At 39.7% G+C, this 22,323-nt stretch overlaps 1 protein-coding gene across 2 annotated transcripts in view; it reads right to left on the bottom strand.

Moving 5' to 3' along the window:
- The window catches only part of IGF2 (insulin like growth factor 2), a 40,409-nt gene that overhangs the window by 8,650 nt on the left and 9,436 nt on the right, over positions 1-22,323 (bottom strand). The window contains exon 2 of one of the 2 annotated variants that reach the window (XM_018562658.1): positions 5,809-5,986. In XM_018562658.1, coding sequence (XP_018418160.1) covers positions 5,809-5,986 — 178 coding nt within the window. The remainder of the gene's footprint in view (positions 1-5,808; positions 5,987-22,323) is intronic. The other variant, XM_018562659.1, reaches the window with a different exon arrangement.

The raw sequence follows: 22,323 nt of genomic DNA, 5'->3' as shown, positions 1-22,323 counted from the left end.
ATGAAGCTCAATCCAGAATGGTAAAACTGACTTCCAAGAAAAATTGTTAAAGTTAGGGGCAGTCCACCAAACATTCTTCCATTTAGTGCTGCAGACTGCCAGCTCTGCCTTTGTCTCAGCATACGACAACCATCAAATAGCAATCAGGAAACAGAAAAGCTCCTGTTAGCAATAAAAATTTAGCTTGAATGTAAAACACTGTAGCAAAAAAAAATGGGTGTACTTTCTAAAGATGTTTTTGGCAACACTGATGGCAAAGGCTTTAGCAGCTTAGTTCAAAATGAAAAAGAAGGAAGAAACATTTTTGTGGAAAGATTCTGCCTCCACAAACAAACACAATAACTCCCAGTGATTAAGACTGGCTATTCTAATAAGCAGTCTACCACACAAGAGCTAGAATTCAAATGGGCCTTTTCAACAACTAGTTTTTTCTTAATCTAAAACTGGCAGATATTTAGAAAGCACTTAGATAAAAAAAAAAGAGTCTGAACTTCCATAGATTAAAAAAGACTCTGAACTTCCATCTGAACTGGGCCATTGCCATGACCAAACATCTTAGCAGCAGTGTAGCTGTTAGATGCTCATCTAGCATAAATAAATGTAATGACATGTAAAAGGTCCACCTCAAGGAGATTTTCACTGGTAGGACCTTTGATTTCTCAGTTCAGCTGCCTGTCATGTTTCCTACATACTGCAGATAATACAAATGGAGAAATGTGTTGTCATGTTTAGGTGGGGAATTCTTGCTCCTGGCTGCCTAACCAAGTCACCATTAAACTACAAGTCAACCTAAAACTTTATTTTTTTAAAGTTTTTGATAAAGAAGGAATGGCTTAGAGGCTCTGTTGGATTCCTATTGCCAGTGCTTGGAGAAAGATAGAGCAACACACTACACACTTTGGACTTTGGGGGTCCAGATTATTATTTTGTCTGAACACAAATAAATTTAACATATTTCAGGGTGCTCCAGGGACTCTCCTTTATCAGGGCTCTGAAAGGAGTTGGTAAGAGGGAAAATGGACTGAAAAGTAATGAAAGTATTACTGTGAATTTCCCTCCTTTAACATGAGCATATGTGGCATAGCCTCTCCATGAAACCCAACCCTTTAATTAGTGGAGTACATGATGGATGCACTACTCATGTCAACATATGACTGGCCCAACTGTAAGCCATAATGCTTACCATGTTGTAAATCTCACAATAACCTGAATGCACTTGTTTGGCGTTTAGATTTGATGTGTTTGCCATTGAGCAGTTTGTCAATGATCAACTTTGTAGGATTATAAAAAAGCAACCTGATTCCTTTAGAAAGAGTACCATTGAAAATATTATGCACATGCTTTAAGATCACTGTCTGTATTGCAAACAATCAAATCAACATTTGAATTCTCATACTTATTCCAGTGCCAGTTTTGATTGTTTCTCTGGCTATATGATATCACTGAGACTTCTAATTTGAGATCTATTAATAAATAAGCCTGGCATCCAGTAAAATCTGACAAAATTCCCATAACAATCAATAATATTTTCCCTTTCATACACTGGTTGCAGTATGCAGAAATGAAAGGATAAATCTGGTTGCTATAGGCAACAAGATACAATTATTTGTGAGGTGTGATAGTCAACCTTGCTGTAAAGGTTGTGGCTATAGACAATTTGCCTGTGTTTCTGGGTGTCAGAACAGCCCATTAACCAGGAAGACATGACCGGCCTGTCGGGCCATGTAGCTTTCCTGCATTTGGTCTTTCTTTCTCACGACGTGTGCAGTAAATATGCTGGCAATTTCCTTTCAGCATCCTTCCCTTGTGCCTCTCTTACCTCAAACACCCACCCTGCTCTTTTACCAAATCAATCAGACTGAGTTAAAGGGGAATTTGAAGTAAACAATCTCCCTTCCCCCCCTCCAGCTACTCTCCCGGAGGAATGCAGGAAGCAACAAAGAGGGTCTTTGTGGGACCTAACTCACTGAACCGATGTCCCCCCCATTCTGCCTCCTGCCTGGGTCTTCCTTTTCTTCCCTGCCAACTTTACCGGGAAGGATACACAGGGCAGGAATGTGCACAGTCAGCACAAGCTCCAGAGAACAAACTCTTATCAGCTGTTCATGGGGATGAAAGCTCGCTTCTTTCTTAATGTTTTCTACTAGAGACAGCTGTGACACCTAGATAATTAAATACGCCACACTGTAAATGATGACGTCATAAATTAAAGCTCAGGTCATAAGTGTCATAGCATAACAGACTTTTTTTTAGCTTCTAGTAGCTGATAGCTACTAGAAGCTAATAGCTTTTAGTTCTACACTGTATATTTGAAAGTATTAGATCAGGGCATATCGACACCCCCAAACCAGATATGTGCATGATTCCCCCCTCCTTCACTAGTAACCCTTAGGACCAATGTCAATAGGCTTTGTTTGTGTCAAGCGGGATTTTGCATTCCCGTACAAATAGAAGGGAATACAAAACCCGCTTAAACCAGGTCAAAAGTTGTCAATACATTTGAAATGATTCCAAACTGTTGCCATCAACACTAAGCCCATAGCCCATCGATATAAGGTCACAAACACAGACATGGCTCTAGTATATTGATTAAGTCCCACTACTCTGTAGAAGAGATGCCAACAATCCTACTAGAAAAGAAGGGACAACGTTAGATGAAGGTCGGGCATCATCAAGAGATATTCTAGTGGATTAAACTATAACATGTAGTTACATTTAAATACTAGGTCTGATTAAAATAGATGTAAACCCAATAACTATAATTATAGAAGCTTTGATATGTTAAAGTAATTTCAAACTTAATTTTCAATATCTTCAAACCTGTAGCTTTCATTAAAATAATTCCTAGTGACATACCTCACAACTGTCCCTCATTTGGAGGGGCCATCTCTCTTTTGGAACCAAGCCCTTCTGTCCCACTTTCCCTGTCAGTTGTCCCTTTTTTTGGTTTGATTAAAAAAAAATGCCAGTTGTTTATGATGCACAATGTTTTAGCAAACTGTATGTCATTCATTTAGGCTTTACATTTACGATGCAGTACAAACACTCCCATCTGATATCAGTCTAAAGATAAAAGAAAGAAATAACAGGATTCCGCTACAACTGATGTTTTTTATTAGCTGGAGATTGCAGGTTAAGGATATTGGAGGAATAGAACAATATTATCTACTGAAAACAAAGGGTGTCTCTGCTAATAGTGTACAGCTGGCAATCCTACTGTGCAAACAGGAACAACTTCTACTCCCACGACTGATGGCTGGCTTTGCTACGGGTACAAGTACAATGCTACAATTTCTTGAGACAGTTACAAGTCTCTGTGTTCTGTGTAGCCAGTCGTAATAATTAACAAAGTCCATGATCTGCTGCTGAAGAATAGGGGCAAGGGGCTGGTAACAGCTACACACAGTCAACGCCTAAGAGGCTTCAAAAGCTTATCAGAATCGCAGCTATGGGATTGTGGAAGAGATGTTTTTCTGCACTCAGCTTATTTCCTGTTCATTCAGCTTTCTTCCAACTTATTGAGGCTCACAAAATAATAGACTGCCATAACAATTGTTCTCACAGTGTTCAAAAACCCAATCTGCATACAGTGTGTAAAAACATCTAAATATCTGTGCAAATGTAATCAACAACTTGTATAATCTGTGTTGGTGGCCCATTCATTGACAGTAAGGCCCTGATCACATGGTGTTCCGATCAGATCTACCTGTCAGTTTTTAAGGCTAACCTGATCGGAAGTGCAATGGTAGTCTATGGGCAGTCGAATGTAAACAGATGTGTGTCCATTTACATCCAATTACCTCTGAGTCTGTCCGTCTAGGTCTGAAAACATTTTTAAAAGAGTTCCAATTTGGTAGATCTAAATGTGACCGATCAGAGGTTGTTGGATATAAATGGACACATGTACACTTATATCTGAATCCCTGTAGACCTAACATGGGGTCTGTATCGCTCAGTTTTTTCCTCCATTGCAAGATGGAAGAAAAAACTGAACAGACACACGTCACATAAGTGACCATTGCACACTGCTCCTATCAGCAGGGGATCTGTGCACGGATCCCCTGTTGATCAGATTGGACACCGCCCATATGAAATGGGCCTAAGGATCATTTTCCTTTTCATATTTCTTAACTTTTTAATTTGATTAAGGAAATAATCTGCAAGTTCAATAATGAACTGAAGACACACGCAAACAAACATTTGCTGACTCTACAATCCAAACAGGACTTTAGGGGGAAATTGGAAATCTATATCCTTTGGTAGCTCCGCCTCATTCCATACCTGTTGGTTGTCCTTCCACATTTCTTCTCCCCCACAGTGCTTTTCTAGGCTTCCCCACTGAACACTGTGCATTCCTGCATAGGTTTCTTAGTATTGGAAGCAGAAGGAAGCAGTTAATGGGCCATGCTGCAACATTGTCTCCTGCGGCAAACCCATCAGCCATTTAAGTCATGACTTTACTAGCTTTGGAGCGAAGCCTCACCTGCTGGAGCTAAGCCCCATCGACCATACCCCCATGCAATGAGAGCTCCTCATTGGTCAATAAGTGTGCTGCCAAAGGACAAGAGTATTATTTGTGAGTGGCTTAGCTCTAGGAATGAGGATTAGCTCTGCACAGTTGAACCCCTAGTAACAAAATGAAACTAGGCTTTTCTGGTTAATACAAGTAATAGCAGACACTTTCTGGTAGGATCTTTACTTTCAAGAAAAAAGATAAATATGGCTGACAGGTTCACTTTAGCAAAAGGCTCTGACTTTCTAAGAACAGCCCTAGCAGAGGCGCCTGGAGCAGATGAGGGTTCGATTTCAACTGGAAATCGCTTTGATAAACAGGGCCAAGTCAGATATAATCTGACCCAGAGGGTAACACAACAGTCTAATCAATCAGGATTTGATGTCATTGTGGCATACTGACATGAAAGTCATATATGAAACTCTTAGCAAAACAACTCCAGCTACGATATTTATTTAAACACTGCAAAGCATTAACGCGATTTTAGTAGACAGCTGACACTTTCCGAGAGAAGGAATTCCAGCATAGGGTTGGTTAAATTCCTAGGATGATCGCTCAAGAAAAATGCTGAAACTATGTCTGGAACTGAAAGGGTTAAGCTGGACACAACTTCAGCAACTCTACTGCAATGCATCCTAGAATGTTTGTGATCTTCTCTATGGACTCTTCTGTTTGTTTCTTAGCAGGGTGCCAACCCTGGAAACACTACACCACCAGCCGTTGTCAGTTTGTGACATTCAATATATGTTAGTATTTGTTTCATTGTAAACATGCACGATTGTGTTAAAGTGTATCTAAACCCAAACAAAAATGTAATATAGCGTGCCAGTCCTTAGATGTGGTGGCTGCATTCGTTTTCTTTTTACTGGCTTTTTTCCCTTCATTTTTATCCTGTCGGTAGCACACTTCCAATTCTAGGGTGCCAACAGTCATTCATCCTTCTGTATTAGGACAACAGAAACAGGACAGGACTACAGAACACCCCCTTCCCTCCATGACATACATGGGTGGGGTTCAGTAATCCTCAGATAAATGAGAGAGAGCACAGGAAGTTTTCAGCTCACCGGATTTCTGACAAGATCAACGGGTAATTGTTTTGTATTTATCGAATAGATGTAACAAAATGCTTTCAGAGGTATATTTAACAGACCAAAAGGGACCATATAGGAGAAGTTCATTGTTAGAGTTTACATACTCTTTAATTTTTTTAATACACACAATACATGTAATGGTAAAGAATGACACAAACAATGATGAAGAAAATGAATGATGAAGATTGATGGATGGGTACTTACTGTAGGTTGACTTACCGAAGTAGAAGCCTCGGTCGCCACACACGAATTGCAACGTGTCTACCAGTTCTCCACCACAGAGGGTCTCGCCCAGGATAAATACTTTAGATGACTCTGCTGTGTATGCTATGAAGGCGTATAGGAGTAGAAGAGCATGTCGGGGGACTGGCACTCCTGGCAGCTGGAAGTATAAAAGATTGTACAGTTTAGTTTATGGCAGAGCAAACAGAAAGAATAGCATTTATTTCCTATTTACAGCAGAAAAAAATAACAATGTAATTCCCCAAATATTTTTTATTTTCACATTAAACCAAAATTCAGACCCATTATTGTAACCCTATGTAATAGTATGTAAAAAATCACTGAACGCATGCTGATTCTGAGTCAACAAAACTAGATTTCATTACTGAGATCTACAGTGAAAAAATTGAGAACAAATTTAGAGGTCATCATAGCAACGTCTCAGGCACGTCTTCCTCCTTCAGGTTTCTTCTTCTAAAAACCACAGTTTAATATTTACAGAGTCGATGATTTACACAGCGCTTTACATACCACACATTCACATCAGTCCCTGCCCTCCGGCGCTTAGAATCTAAGAGCCTTATCTCACATGCATGCAAGGGCCGTTTTAGACTGGAGCCATTTTACCTTCCACCATGTCTTTGGACTGTTGGAGAAAACCAGAATACCCAAAGGAAACCCATGGAAGCACAGGGAGAACATGCAAACTCCATGCAGATAGTGTCCTGACCAGGATACAAACTGGGGACCCCCAGTGCTGCAAGGCAGAAGTGCTAACCACTAAGCCTGCAGCCTTTTAAATTGGCATCTGTAGTGATCATACTTATTACCCTTCAGGATCCCTTCAATTTTATCAGTCCAGTTAACACTTAATTCAATAGTTCCAGTTAACACTTAAACATGGTATCCAGTCCTGATGAAGGGGGACCCTTTGAACCCCGTAAATGCATTGGACTTTTTTGATAAAAGATTCTAAATACAATTAAATCTGGACTTTTGCTTTTGCCACTTCAGTCCCCGCTCCTAGGAGAGCTGCCTAAGGGTAATTATTCTCACTAAACTGCTTAAGACCTGACAATACCCACCACTATAGGAGGTGCAGCACCTCATACCTTATTCTACTTCCTCCTCTGGTTCATGGCCAGCTTTATACTTTTATAAATTAAAGCATATCTGCCACCAAACACTGTTTAGTTTTGAATAGTGTGGAGAAGGGTTAGGTGATCTGGCCATTTGTTCTCTTGCAATTTTTTGGTATCACCGTAGGCCATGCACCCTCCTGTTGGCATTAAAGGTGAATGTGCGAGATGGATTTGTGTCACACTTTGTTGTGCTGTCTGTGTCTCACCCTTTGGAGATTTCCCTTCACATTCTGTCCCAGTGACAATGTTGACAGGAAGTGTTGGAAAATCTCCTCAATGAGACCTCTAGTAATAAAATACACCTGATACAGATTCTAACACTTCTCTAACCCTTCTTCTCATTTAAAAACTAAAGAAGTGTTGGCTGGAACAGCTGCAATGGCTTGGCATGTATGAATGTGATCACTAGTATGCTATCATAGCTCCAAACTGTCCTTCATTTGGAGGGACTCTCCCTCTTATGGACCCAAATCCCTTTTCCCCTTTACTCTGCAGGTTGTCCCTCCTTTTGGTCTTAAGTGTCGACTTCTAAATAAAAATTTATTATCTAACTACATCATTTGTTAAACTACACTGAACCTTTTATTACAACCTCTACATTATTGCATTATGCACTACCTGACCCCCCCCAAAAAAATCAGACTCTAATATTTCGTTTGACCACTTTTACCTTTAAATATATGGCACGCATTCACCATGGCATCATTTTAATAAGCTTATGCAATGTCACAACATTTATTTCCATGCAGAGTTGCATTATTTTTTCACCAAGATCTTGTAGTGATGATGTAGAGACTGTGTAAAGTCTTCTCCAGAATATCCCAAGGATTCTCAATTGGGTTAAGGTCTGGACTCTATGGTGGACAATGCATGTGTGAAAATGATGTCTCATGCTCCCTGAAACACACTTTCACAATTTAAGCCCAATGAAGCATTGTCTTTTTGGAATATGCCCGTGCCATCAGGGAAGAAAAAAATCCACTGATGGAAAAACCTGATCATTCAGTATATTCAGGTAGGCAGCATTTTTTTGGGGGGGCATAACATGCAGAACCTAAACTTATTATCCATTGTAAGGTTCTTACCTATTTGCTTAGCTAATTCCAGGTGGTGACTTTTTTTTGGCCAGGCAGTGTATTTTGAAAAGTCAGTATGAATAAAAAAGTAGCTATGGAAAAAAAACACCTGTGAGTTGAACCAATTATTTTTTATATTTTAATTCATTATAAGCTATGTAACCAGGGAGCATTGTAGGAATTTATCACTTGCCTACACACTTTGCATTGAAAGATATCCCTCTTTCTCATATCAGATAGTTGGAATGGTTCTTGAATAGGAGCAGTTACAGTCACTTGAACAAGTAACAGCAATAATAACGTGGGTGTTCATTTCCATCTTTATTTAGCTACACCATGTAAGGTCTGTAAAGCCAACTTCACACACTGTATACACATTGTGCTAAAGAGATTCTCATTATTCAAAATGATTGATGTCCCCCTTACATAGAAATAGTTTACCCTGAACTCTACCGCTAATATATTACTAGAGCCAGCCTTAATGCAAAGGCAGTGACTTCACTGGAAACAATGCTGTTAATGCTCTCATCTGTTTATTTTATACAAAGGAAATGTCCTCTAGGCCTTGGTCTTTTTTATCCTAGCAATTTTATAATTGTTTCAGGAAGATACAGATAGCCATAACTCAACTGCCTTGATAGCCATGTAGAAACAGGAAACACAGACAGTGCGCGGCGCAGTATGGAAGTTGTATTGTTCCGTTATTTATTACACAAGCTTTACACACTAATCCACAAACTTCTGAACCCTATCAGCGCCCAACCAGATAAATTTAGCTACCGTCTCCAACTTGTATTCTTTCTATTAATACTCTAAAGACAATACAAATCTGTCCAAGTACCTAGGCAAACATTTACATTGTTCTCATAAATTTGAGCTGTCAACCTTCTGCTGGGTGTTCTGATTCACTGCAGTTCATGTGCAGACTTCATACTAAGAGGGTTATTAACTAAAGGGTGAAGAGTTTGGAGAAGGCAGGAGAAGTGAACAGTCTAGGTCAACATTCTCCAATTCAGCTCACTTTCTAGTTCAGCTATGTTGACATAGATTGTTCACTTCTCCTGCCACCTTCGAACTCTTTACTCGTTAGTGAATAACCCCATAAGTGTAGGCTTTGCACACATAGGTGCTGGAAAAAGAATGACAGTGCTTCTATAAACCTTTGGTCAGTGACACCTGTGTCAGACACAATTGAGTAAAGAGTTCTAGAAATTAATCAAAATGGAGTACCTGAGTTGCAAAATGCAACTTAAACTAGTTGCAATAAAAAAAAATGTATTAATGAATTCAATAATTTCTGTCTTTTATATCTGCCTGGATGGTGTGCTTTCTTACATATTCAAGTAAGGGTACACAAACCTCTTGTATTTAGACAATTCTTGTGCAGGCCTCATTACAAATTTAAGGACCTTTTTGAAAAACTGTCTATATTGCCTACAAGCTTAACATTTCATTCTACCTAGAATTCAAGCACAGGTATGGAAAAAAGCAGGAGATGCTGGATGACTGCTATGGGCAACAGGTGCGCGGCTATTTTCAGTCCATTCTCATATATGACACCCGCTGTATTTTCTGATTGCAACCTTTAAAATCAATTGAAACAAACTCCCACAACAGCAAACCCTTAGCCTTTCACGAAAGACAACAGCACAAAAATGCAGCATAACAATAAAAACATAGTTCTAAATTCTTGTAGAGAAGAGTTAACATCGCAGGGCATGCATCTCAACCCTGAAATCTCCCTAGGCAGCATACAGATGTTTTTCACATGGCAGCATCTGCTAACATGCATTTTTTGAAATACAGACGGTACACCTTTAAGCACTTAGATGTATTATTCAGTTCTCAGCAGAAGTGAGTGACTTCAGGTTTAAATAAACAGGACCGTGTCCCAGTAGGTTAGGAGGCCTGAAATTACTTCCTTAAATCAATATCTGTGATGCAAAGCAAAATCTATTGAGAATTTCACAATAATATATGTGACCCAGTAAAACAATGTAAATAAACTGATTTAAATATTGTTTAAACTGAGTAAATGACCTCTAGAGCTACGTGTTTTGCAAACAGGATAGTTTAATAGTAAGTTTACGTTTAGTAATCCCAAACATACATTTCACTGAGGTTATGGCAGTGAAAAATAGAGCCCACCCACATGACAGTATTATTATTGTTATTATTATTATTATTATTATACAGGATTTATATCGAGCCAACAGTTTGCACAGTGCTTTACAAAATGAAGGGAGACAGTGCAGTTACAATACAATTTTAATACAGGAGTGTTAGCAGGGTCCAGCTCACAAGAGCTGACAATCTAGAAGAAGGGGCAAGTGATACAAAAGGTAATAATTATGTGGGATGAGTTCATGGAAGAAGTAAAAGGACAGTTACTATGTTGAATTGGGATAGGCTTCCCTGAAGAGATGTGTTTTCAAGGATCTCCTAAAGGTGGACATTGAGACATGCATACCTTACCAACCCTTACCTACAGTATATTGTTCTAGTGTAAATAACTGATTGTCATGGGGGCTACAGCTACAGCACAGACACTTCTGAACAGAAGTTCCCAGCTTCACCCACCTTTTAATGTTATTACAAGAGGGCCTCTTTCTATAATATGGAGAATGAAGCAGAGAGATGGCGATACCATGGCGGGGGTAAGGTCAGGGAACACTGAACGTTGAAAGAAAACGGGGGGTAAACCTTCCCAACTTTCTGAAATGAAAAGAGGGACACCCTTAGCCCCACAGCTTTTAGGAAAAATACAGTTCCTTATGCTTCCATTATTCCAAACAAAACAGAAAGTCCATCAATACTTAAAACAACACAAGGTTTGGGCATCTACAGATATCTCTTATGACCCAATCATTAAAAAAATGCCCTTTCATCATATTTGAACAGATAGGCCCATATCACACTGGCAATTTTGTAGGTAGTCACCTTTGCTTTTTAGTTTCTTGGAAGAAATGATGGGTAGTTAATGAGAGATCTATGTCTCAGAAATGCCAAGCAATCCTCGTAGCGCAGTCACTAAGCAGCTAACTTTTTTTGCAGCTAGAAATAGAATCACCAGCTTTATCAGCCACTCTTGTTGCCTAATGCAGCTTATGATGACCTAAATGGCCTAAATATGGATTCTACTCATCTGCAATCAAAGCTCAGCAGGAACACATAAGGAACTAAGGAACTTAGGAACAAATACTGCAAACAAAAAACCCAACAGGGGTTTTAACCATTGCCTACTGTATTCTAACGTTCTGGTTTTAGATTATTATTATTATAAAGTTTTTTTATAGCGCCAGCAGTCTGCGCAGCGCTTTACAATATAAGGAAGACATGACAATTACAATACAATTCAAGACAAGATGGTAAAGAGGGCGCTGCCCGTGATATATTTTTAAAGTGCTATCTTGGCAATCTGTTACTGGTTGCCCTGCAAATTTAAAGTGTAGTTGCAAGTATCCTCATTTTCTGAATATGAGCTTGTAAATAAGTACAGTTGTTGGTTCTGTGCTTCCATGCAGTGGATTTACTGAGTTTGAGCAGAAAATAAGTGTTTTTTGGAAAGCATATATAAAGCCTATAGTAGCTTTTTAACTTAGTATTACAGTAGTAGCTGGCCATGTTGAATAACGAAGCTTTCTAGGCCAGCGATAAACCCACTAAGGTCACAAAGCTACTGAGTTCAAACAGGGATACCATTCAATACTACAGTTAACCTCTGTGCCTTTCCTTTTGAGGAACCTGAAGCTCAGTTCTAGAACATAGAGAGAGGATTTCAGAACAAAGTAGCTTTGAAAAGTTCTCTTCCCTGGCCTCACATGATTCATATTTGTGTTTCAGATAATTACAATAATCAGATCCTGTCAAACTTGAAGAGGTGCGGAGAAACTTTCCTCCTGCACGTTGTTATTTTTGCAAATTCTGTAATTGGCTGGCTTTAAATTGTATTAAAATGTAGAAGAGAAAAGGCACAGTGTCCAGAATGGAGCTCAGTAGGGTTCCTATCCGGTGAAATGAAAGGAATTTTAGATCACTGCAACTGCAAACATTTACCTGCACCCATAACCTACAGTTCATACTATCCTAAGTTAACAAAAATTAATGCCAGTGAGGAGATCTGGATTATTCATTTCTTGTGTTCTTGATTAGAAAATCAGATTCTGTAATAAAAACAAGATTGCTCCTGCCTGAAACACATACAAGTTAAGGGATTCATCTCACACTTTTTGCCTTTTTTTTTTGCTTAGCAAAACTTCCATTACAAAAAAAACCTCAAATCTCAGATGAAGGCAGCCAGGTAACTAAAATGTTTAGATGCAGGTCATCAATGGTGGTCATCACATATCTTTCCCAGTACAGGTTTCCTTTAGATCTGAAATAATAGTTCTCTGGTTGTCTGTGCTACAAGGAGAACTATGCGGTGAGTGATTTCCACTCATCCTCATAGTTATAGCCGGCCTGCGACAAACAAAGAAGCTGTAACAGGTCGGCTCTATCGATCGGGAAGTGAGCAGAAACATGCACCGATCCGCTCACATCCCAATCACCTCCCTGCAGTGAGCGGTGACTGTAAGTCACCGCTCCCCACAGGGATTCCCCCCTCCCCTCTCCGATCCTCCAGCGCTGAGTGGAGGAACGAAGGGGGTAGGGGGCAGGCACAGCTGGCTCTGCCTTTAGATAGGCAGAGCCAGCTGTCACTCACGCAGCTGGGTGGATCTCGACAGTATTGTCGGGATCCATCCCGGCTGTGGCGCTCTCAGTATATCGTGGGCAATAGCCACAATATACTGAGCTTTGGGTCAGGGGAGGAGGTTCGTACATGTCCTCCCGTGACCCTTAAGAGAACTATGGGGAAAAAACACCCCTTAGTTCTTTTTTCACTATTTTCTGAGATACTGAGCTTCTTATCTGTGTACTATTCCAGATCAGTGACTTAGAAAGTACTGAAAATATTGGATCATCATGACATGATCATCATGCCATGGAAGTAGCATTTTCAAAATAAGTCAGAAACAGCCTCCATGCAGGCTGTCAATAGCATTAGCAAAACAGTGTTTGTTTTCCCAAAACCACCCCCTCATCCCCTTTAGTACCTGTTCACCCTGCCAGTAGATCACTTATTTTGCCTCTTCCAGATCGAGCTGACCAGCAAAAGTGGCAGTTATAGTTACAGTTATAGCCTTAGTCTCAGCTGCAAAGCTCCTAATTGCTCCTCATCTGAAAGGACTGTCCAAACCTCTCTATCCCTTTTTCCTTCTCAGTTGCCCCTCCTTTTGGTCTGATGTATATACCTATATAAAAATGCACTATTTAACTACAAAAATGTTCTGCAAGGATAAACAAAATTCATGCAACCTCTAACTTAATGTATATGTTAGCTTGAAAAGGCAATATTTAGGAAGAGTAGTGTTGTTTTTGTGCCTTCATTCTTCACGGTTCAAGTATCTAGGGGCTCTTTCTCATCTAAGTATGCTGGGAGGTATGTTATTGGTCAGAGCAGTTATCAATCAACCAGCAGGAGCACTGAGTGCATTGAGATGAAAGGAAAAGGTGACCACCGTCTTGCAGCATTGGGAGCTGGTGACACCCAATAAAAAAGGGCTTTGGAGAGAGTAGAAACTGGTAGGATCAACAGGTATTTACTCACACCGATACGAAAAACCTTACACAACTACATTTACAAAGCAAAAAAATAGCTATTTACACAACTTTAGTATTTGGGCTTACGTAAACTCTACATTTCTAGCATTCTGAGACAAGCGTGTTGACCTGAGAGCAACACAGATATGACTGTTGTAGCAAAGACTGGCTCTTCTATTTGTTAAGTCCATATTTAAAATGTACAGTAAAGGTGTTGCATCTTAGTTGGAACTATATAGCTGAGATGTAATTGTACCAGGGCACCATCTGTGCAACTCAAGAGGCTCTGTCAGACTGTTGAATGCTAAACCCGATCTACTGCCTCCCTGTTTATCTATTCAAGCCGAAAGTCAAATCCTGTGTAAGCTCCATGTTGGTTGATATCAGAGCTTATACAGGGTTGATGAAGTCCTCTTTCATGTGTCAATGTTTAGGCGTGGCGATTGGCCACTTAGAAAGATGTTACATGCTGCTACATACCCGGACGCACTGGGAATTTTATGAGGGTTCTAATGGATCAGTGGAGGGTTGGGTGAGCTCAGTGTAGATGGGGGATTGCCTTTAAAGAGACTTTGATGAATAGGCAAAGTGAAAGAGTGCTTTTAAGGCCCATGTCATCTTCATGTCAGCAAATCGTAAAGTGGACATTTTGATACATTCTTCTGGACATGCAGGAATAAACTAACTTTTTTGCCTCCATTTTACAAGCATTTAAAATCACCGGTTCGGTCGTGTTTATTTATTGTACACATGTAAATGAAGTAAAGAGATCATTTGATATTTCTGTGTTTGTTAAGCAGTTTGATGCAATTAGTCATCTTAACTCTTCATTGGCATATGGCTCAGTATTCAAAAAACATCCGACTGCCTGTAATTATCAAAGCTTTTAAACCAGTGATCAGCAGAAAGCCTTGCATCATGCAAAAAACACCTGCACGCTGTAAAGCATAAATACTAGTCAAGTATACACTCTATATTATAAAAGAAACACTTGATCTGTTTTGCAAATGAATGTGTCTATGCTAGTCTGGCTTTCCAAAGTACTGCTGAGGTGTTGGTCTTTTAGCATTAAAAACGATAAGCCAAATGTAGTATGGCAAAATTATATTAAGACTATAGAATCCAGGCTAAACAACAACTTCCCTATAATGTATGATGGTAGTGTTTTGAACTCTAAGGCAACCTGCAGATGTTAGAAGGTGGTTAAAAATACCAAAATGATGCATAGCAGTGTTGCGTTTAGACGCCACGCTGCTCTAAGCGCACCTATATGATTATATCCTTATGTAAAGCTCTTGAGTAATGTTATTATTTAGTAAATTATACTGCTAGAATGTGCTGTTGGAGGCAGCATATGGTCATTTGATATGTAGGACTACTTTTCAACTGTACAGACAGCCAAATAAGGGAAAGGAGAGAAGGCCTCAAATGTCCTAAAGCATAAAGAATCATGTTCCTCTTGATATCTCCAGCACCCCATATTCCATATAGTTTTCTCATTGAATTAGGCCACAAATGTCCAGAAGTGGTCGGAAGTGAGAAACAAAAAATGTACAGGTTTACGCTTGGCCCCCTTCCCTTAGCTAGCTGCTCTAGGAAATGTCCCATAAATATAATTATGGTAAATACAGCCCAGACTCAGGGTAGGAAATGTCCAGAGCATCTGGAAAACTTGTAGGATCACCTCTGCCAACCTTGCAAGTTTATGTGAAATGTGAGGGGAGGGGGAAAGAGATGAGTGTTGCGGGTATGACCCATATCCATGGATCACTGGATCAGGCCTTTTAATTTAATATAGTCTAGTAACAATTTTGTCTGTTTCTGAAACTTTGATGGATACACTTGCAGGCATCTGGATGATGGTGTGGGCAATGCCATTATAGACAATGCAGATACGATAGCTTCTCTTTATAATGTGTGTCAGTGTCAATCAGGGATGTGTAAAGCAAAGCTACTATCTTGCCTAGAGCCCCATTCTGCCCTAATCTGTCTCTGATCCATCTCCAAGGGTGTATTCAGAATTGCAACTGTAAATATATGTTAAAGTATAGTGTATGGTTATGTAGAGGTAACATGTCAACTATCAAAATTTTGGGTCCACAAAGAACCTCTTTACTGAGATCAAAACAGACTTGGCAACATGCTACTTCCTAAGTATAGTTTATTGGATTATGTAGTGGGCCACAAAAGCAGTGTATTAGGGTTATTCACTAAAGGGTGAAGAGTTTGGAGAAGGAAGGCGAAGTGAACAATCTAGGACAACATAGCTGAACTGGAAAGTGAGCTGAATTGAATAATTTTTCCAAATCAACTATTTTGGCCTAGATTGTTCACTTCTCCTGCCTTCTCCAAACTCTTCACCTTTTTGTGAATAACCCTCTATGTGCTCAGTGACCTATTTTGCTGACAGCACTGGACTGGGACTAAATGGTATTTCTAATGTATCACACACATTATTGCCATGCTCAGCTTAGTGACACAGCAAAGTAAAGGTATTGCAAAAAGAAAAGTGTAGGCCCCAATCCTTTTTGCTATTTTTGTAAAAATAAGTGTTGCCAAGCAGCTCATAGCTGCTTACACCAGTCGATCTGACAAGTACCAGATTTGCCAGACTGCCAGTTCCTGTCAGCAGTTTAAGTAGTACAGAACTAAAACCGAAGAAAGGACTTCTCTGGCAGCAAAAGGGTGGAGAGCACAGTTCATTGCCTCACCGCACCTTGACAGAAATGAAGATGAAATCACAACTTACCTACTGACGCAGTTTTTAAGATTACAGTACTGAGTCATTCACAGATTAATGATAATTAGTCTTGAACAGGTAGAAAAGAAAACATACTATCTCATGCATGTTATGATGGCCAGAGTAAAGCCATTGACGTCAAAGCATCTTAATTACAGAGCCCTCTGTCAGTGGTGTCTGTCTTAATATTTTAATTATATAATGCAGGTTTAAATATAATAAAAGGAGTGTTCTTAGAATGCAATGAGCTGAGAGATTCCTAACTTCCTGGTTCTCAGAAGAAGAGAGGTAGGCTCGCTTCTGCCATTAAGTAAGGATTGTAGAATACAAGCTCAAATAAAGATTTTATATCGCGGTCCAGCATAAGAGCCACCTACCTAAGCACCTTAATTGTACAGCTGGGATGGTTATCTCAGTGTATACTTCTATGATTTTTTCTGCCAGAAAGCTGGCATATGTACAGTGTTACAGAGGCATAACTAGACTAAAATGTAAACCTGAACATCTTTATAACTCATCAGAACCTCCCAAACACTTACATGCTGCAATGTGGATGCACTTTACATAGGGTGCATTGGCAGGTGTCATCCTTTTTACAACTATAACACACTCAAACTACAGGGCATATGGACCTATGGCTTTCTCCTTGCTGATGTAAAGCAGACCTTTGCCTACTGTACAAATGGCACAGGGGTCAACTTTTTCAAAAGTTATAACCCAACTAGAGTCTAAAACACCAGGTAAGAGTGCAAAGAGGTATGTGCACAAATAAGAAGTGCCACTTTACAGGTTACAGTATAAGCATACACCTAGTAAACATAGGGAAGCAACAATTATGTTTGGGCCCCTCCTAAATCACTTAAATTGGGTGCCAACATTTAACATATTATCACTACTATCGGAGTACAACTATAGTGATATATTTATCACCACAATAATATAATATGTATTGCCATGACTATATACATTTTACTGGGTGCTTAGTGTTACTATTTCAGGTTTGGACACATTTAGGGCTAGGTTTACATGGAACTTGATGTTTAGGGGGGTTAGGTTGAAGGGGTTAGGATGATAATGTATGACTGCACATACTTTTTTTTATCACATTAGTGTAGAGCTAATGATGACATCATATAGGCCTATAGGCATATAGGCCTTTTGCTAGAATGATGGTGATTTGTGTTGTGTACATAAGGTGGGAGTGAAAAATCTAATAATGTTCGCTCAAGTGTTTGAGTAACCATAAGTCATTTTAGTATGTGTAAAATGTTCCTACAAACACATTAAGCATGAGTACTATTAATAGCTAAGAACGTAAAGGCTATCACAGGCCCCAGCCTGTGTGCACTTTTCAGAGAGGGCCTTGAATAGCTATTTAATGAATATTATTACAGAATTCTGGTCTTGTACCTCTCAGGTCTGCTGTCACTTCAGAACTTCTCCAACACAAAAGTGGCTTTGTTATTGTTTCTCAATATTACTATTTGGACTAGTTGTCAACTCATCAGTCATATTCTAAATCAGCCATCAGAAGTGTTTTATGCTATAAACACATTTATTGTATTGTGTTCACTCTGTGTAATATATACAGTATATTATGAGGCACTGACTGGCATGGTGGTGGATGGTGTATATGTGTCATCTGATTAAACTTTCATAACAGGCTTTAATCTGATTGTAGACTGTGATTTTGTGCATACCTCTCTACTCCATTCCTACATTAAAAGCAAGAAAAAAGGGCCTCCCAGACCACAAGATGACCAAGAAAAAGGACTGATGTGGACTGGTGCCTTACAGATATGCCTGATGGAAAACTGATTTCTTGCATGCATCTAAAGCACACTTTCTCAAGCAGGGTTCCATGGAATGCTGCGGTATCTTTAGAGCTAGGGGATCCTTGGCAAATGAGCATTAGTGGATTGATCCCCTGTTTACGCTGACCACAAACTTAAAGGGGCTCATTTCCATGGACTATCAATGTATTGGGGCAATTTCGTTCTACAATTTACTGATCATATTATTTTAAATTAGAATTATTAGGATATAATCATTTTAGCAGGGGTTCCCTGTAAAGAAAAATTGAGAAAGGCTGATCTGAAGACTTTTCAGTTTTGATTGAGGTGCACCTTAAATGGACAAATAAGTAAAATGCTATTCAGGAAAATTGTGGCAGAAGTTTTTTCCAAGGAACACCTGAATTTCTGTGCAGTAATTCTGCAAATGAAAACTGCCAACGACCATTAAACCTTTCCTCATTGCACTCATTACAATCTAACTGTAAAATGTTTGTACAATATCCTTTAGATTTACCAACAGCTATAAATATGCATCCATTAAGTTTGTATCAGGGAGGTAGGACCTTGCGCAACATAGTTGTTCTCAGATTTAAAGCAGATTGTACAACCAGGTTGAAGCATGGGTGGTCAGCTTTAGGCTCAGTGCTCCTTTAAGGGGAAAATAAAACGCTCTCTCCCCACATTCAACAGCCAGCCCTGGCTGCTTTCAGCTGACAAGTCAATGCACATCATCTTTATTTCTTCTGATTCTACCTCCAAGCAGCCCTGGCTCTACAACCTGAAACTTTCTCTGGATCAAATCATCCCATCTGCGTTTTGTTTCAAATACACAATTATTAGGTGTTTTAAAGGTGTAGAGCAATGGACTAGAGGGAATCAGCAACATCTGCTCACTTGCTGCTACTCCTGCATGTTAAAAGTTCCCTCACATGCCCCCTATTCCCTGTTGCTCAACAATGCAGAAGCCTTTCCAACTCTGCTCTCTCTCTCTCTCTCCTTTTCCAAACAATCACCGCAGAGAGAAGGCAACTGGGAGAGAAAGAGGAAGAAAAACAGAACGAAACAAGCAAACAACAGACTTTTACAGCTGGCCAGATGCCACCACTTAGCTCTCTATTCTGGCTGTTTTCACTTGTTTTGCTTCAATATTCTGTCCATAGGGACACTAATATGATGAAGGGGTGTTTTGTTTCCAAACGTGCATTTACGATCTGTCTCCCCTTTTATTCCCCCTAACGTTCTTGATGTTTCTCTGTCCGTCCCCCCTAAAAGCAAAAGGACGTACTGTACCTTCTGAAGTAACACACAAGTAAAACCAACCTAGAATTATTCATTCAACAATTGCTTGCTACATATTAACCCACTCAGTTCTCAAGAATACCTATTCAAAATTTTAACTTATAAGGATAACATTTAAAATTTTTGCAGATTCAGGCTGTCTGGGTGTTGTGGAACTAATCTGAACAAGGCATGCTGGTGTTGGTAGTTGCAGAGCAGCTGAACCACTGATGGCCAACTTTCTAGTTATATGGAGCCTCGAATGCAGCTCCTGACATCATCAAAGAGCCCCACATTTTATGTGAACTATTTAATGCTACAAAAGACTGTCCTGCTGCAGACTTATTACAGAAGATGTAAATAGTCAGCTGATATGATACAAGAGATGGTCAGAGACTGCAGTTGTGATTTAAAGTGTCATTAAAGTATTATTTTTTTCCCTCCCCCCAATGTTAATGTAAGCACTTACCTTAAATGATGTCTCTTAATCCGACCTTCCTCTTCTTTCCTGTCGTTTTCAGCTGTCCCTCCAGTGCTGCTGCGGGTCTCTGAACCAGCGCTGACTCCTCTGTGCTTGCTGGCACTTCCTGTCCCACGGTGTCGGGATGCGGGTGCACGCTGTCCATAGACGTACCCTGTCTCCCGGCCGAAAATCTGAACTGCGCATGCGCCCGCCCCAAGATCACTTGCGGCCGCTCAAGATTTTTCAGATTTTCAGACGGGAGCGTGCGGCGAAGACACAGGTAAGTTTAAACCTCTTTTAAAGCAGGGGGTTTTTTTTGTTGAAATGTTTGCATATATCTACTGCTTGCTAGCAGTAGATATATGCAAAAAAAAAAAAACCAAGAGGATTTAATAACCCTTTAAGTGTAGTTAGAGACTAGGAAGATGTTGCAAGAGAAGAATAAAAACAAGGGACATGTTACATGAGACTGCTAAAGATGACATTTGTGCCCTTTACATCTGCCTTAAGAATTGCTGTCACTCCATTTTGTATTTCCCACATTAAGACCCATTATAAAAGTTAAAAAAAAAAAGAAAAATAGCAGAGAATGAAGAGCACATAGGGTCAGAGTAAGCAACTAGGCAGGCCACTACAGGTGGTAGTACTACATGCTACACGCTTATTGTACTGTGAGGGCTGTACAATAAGCATCAAAGGTTGCATGCAGTACTTGGGCCATAGGTTTGGCCATCAGGAAGCCATATTGTCTGTTCTTACTTCACTGTATACTCATAAGGAATAACATTAGACAGCCTGACTAGAGAATGACTGTTATGTTGAAGAAAAATGGTACACCAGACAGCACAAACAGTAATAGAGACAGAATAATTATGTGCTTTTTAAGTCTTTACTAGAATGTAAAATGTGCTATCCCTGATATCATTTGTGCCTAATGTGTTACTACGCTAATCCCTATGGTGTTCTCCTGCCAGAACAGAACAGGCTTGCCCACTCCATTTAAAAGGTGGTATGTGCTGTTCTAGAAGACACAGAACTGCCTGTAATTATTCAATGAATTTCACCTTCTGTGACATATATCCATTACAGCTCTCTGTGGACATCTACATAAACAAAGGGATATCCTGACCAAGTTCTGAAGCATGTAACATGTGCTGCTTGCCAGATGAAGCCCCAGCCGCATAAAAGATGTATAGAAGAGCAGGACATTCTGCCCAAGTATGGTTCATTTAGACCCAGGAGGTGATTTACTACAGCAAGGTAAAGTGATATTAAAGTCAAAAGGATTTTTAAGCTATTTCAAATTCTAAGGAAATCACTTACAATGAATGCTTTTCCTTAAGGTTTAAAAGTTTTGGTTTCCTGCAAAATCAGCTGGTCCACTGAGCACTGACTCTGATATCCTGTTTTAGGGTGACTCCTTTACCTTGCAGGCTCCTATGGAGCCACTCTTAAGTGTACAAGTATGCTGTGTGTGTCTCCACAAACACACAGACACAGCAAATCAAGCTACTCCCCTGGCCCCCTCTCCCCCTCCTCCCTTCTCCAAGGTAGTAGATGAACAGTTGCTGGATTCTGCTCTGTCCCTTGTGATCTTGTACTGGACAACAAGTTTAGGGAAGCTGAGTTGAGTTTTTTTCAATTCCACTGCTTAGGGGTTACGTACATTGTATTTCACTAATGTTATCAAGGTATGGTAAATAAGAACTCTATGGTGTTGGTTTTATAAAGGCAATTAGGCTTTTTTCTTTACAAGGGAATTTCCCCCTTAGCCCTTTCAATTTGCTAAAAATTCACTTTGCAAAGAAGACCCAATCACAATCACATGCAAGGAAAATACAAAACAGTATTTTTACCTGCACATGGTTGAACGATGGAAGTCAGTGAAGCTTCACTGCATTCACTAAGCAAAGGGAAAATTCCTCACCAAAGCACAAATTCCCTTCGAAAGTGAATAGCCTATTTGACTTTTGCAGCTTAAGCCCTGTGTGGTGCCCAGAGCCACCAATCACATTGTATTGTGACAGATGGACTCTGAAAGTGTAAACTGATGTGTATATCATACACATACACAGATTGAGGCTGAAGAAGCTTAATCTAAGAAAGCACAGAGAGAACTAATGCTGTATTCATTCACTGCCTTGTAACCAATAAGAGCTTTGCATTTGTATGCATTTTGCCGTTGGATCTGATGTATTCCTTTACTCCAACAACAATTTAATTCACAAAAAATCAGTGAATGGTATAACTCAGAATATATTGCTGGCATTGACTTGCACTGTGTTCTCTAAACTGTAAGTTGAGGTGATTGTTATCCAAGTCTTTCTTGGAAGAATTTGCATTTATGTTACAAATACAC

This window comes from Nanorana parkeri, unplaced genomic scaffold (assembly GCF_000935625.1).
Source record: "Nanorana parkeri isolate BGI_ZX_2015 unplaced genomic scaffold, ASM93562v1 scaffold589, whole genome shotgun sequence".
Classification (NCBI taxonomy): Eukaryota; Metazoa; Chordata; class Amphibia; order Anura; family Dicroglossidae; genus Nanorana; species Nanorana parkeri.
This window is presented reverse-complemented; position numbering and strand designations above follow the sequence as displayed.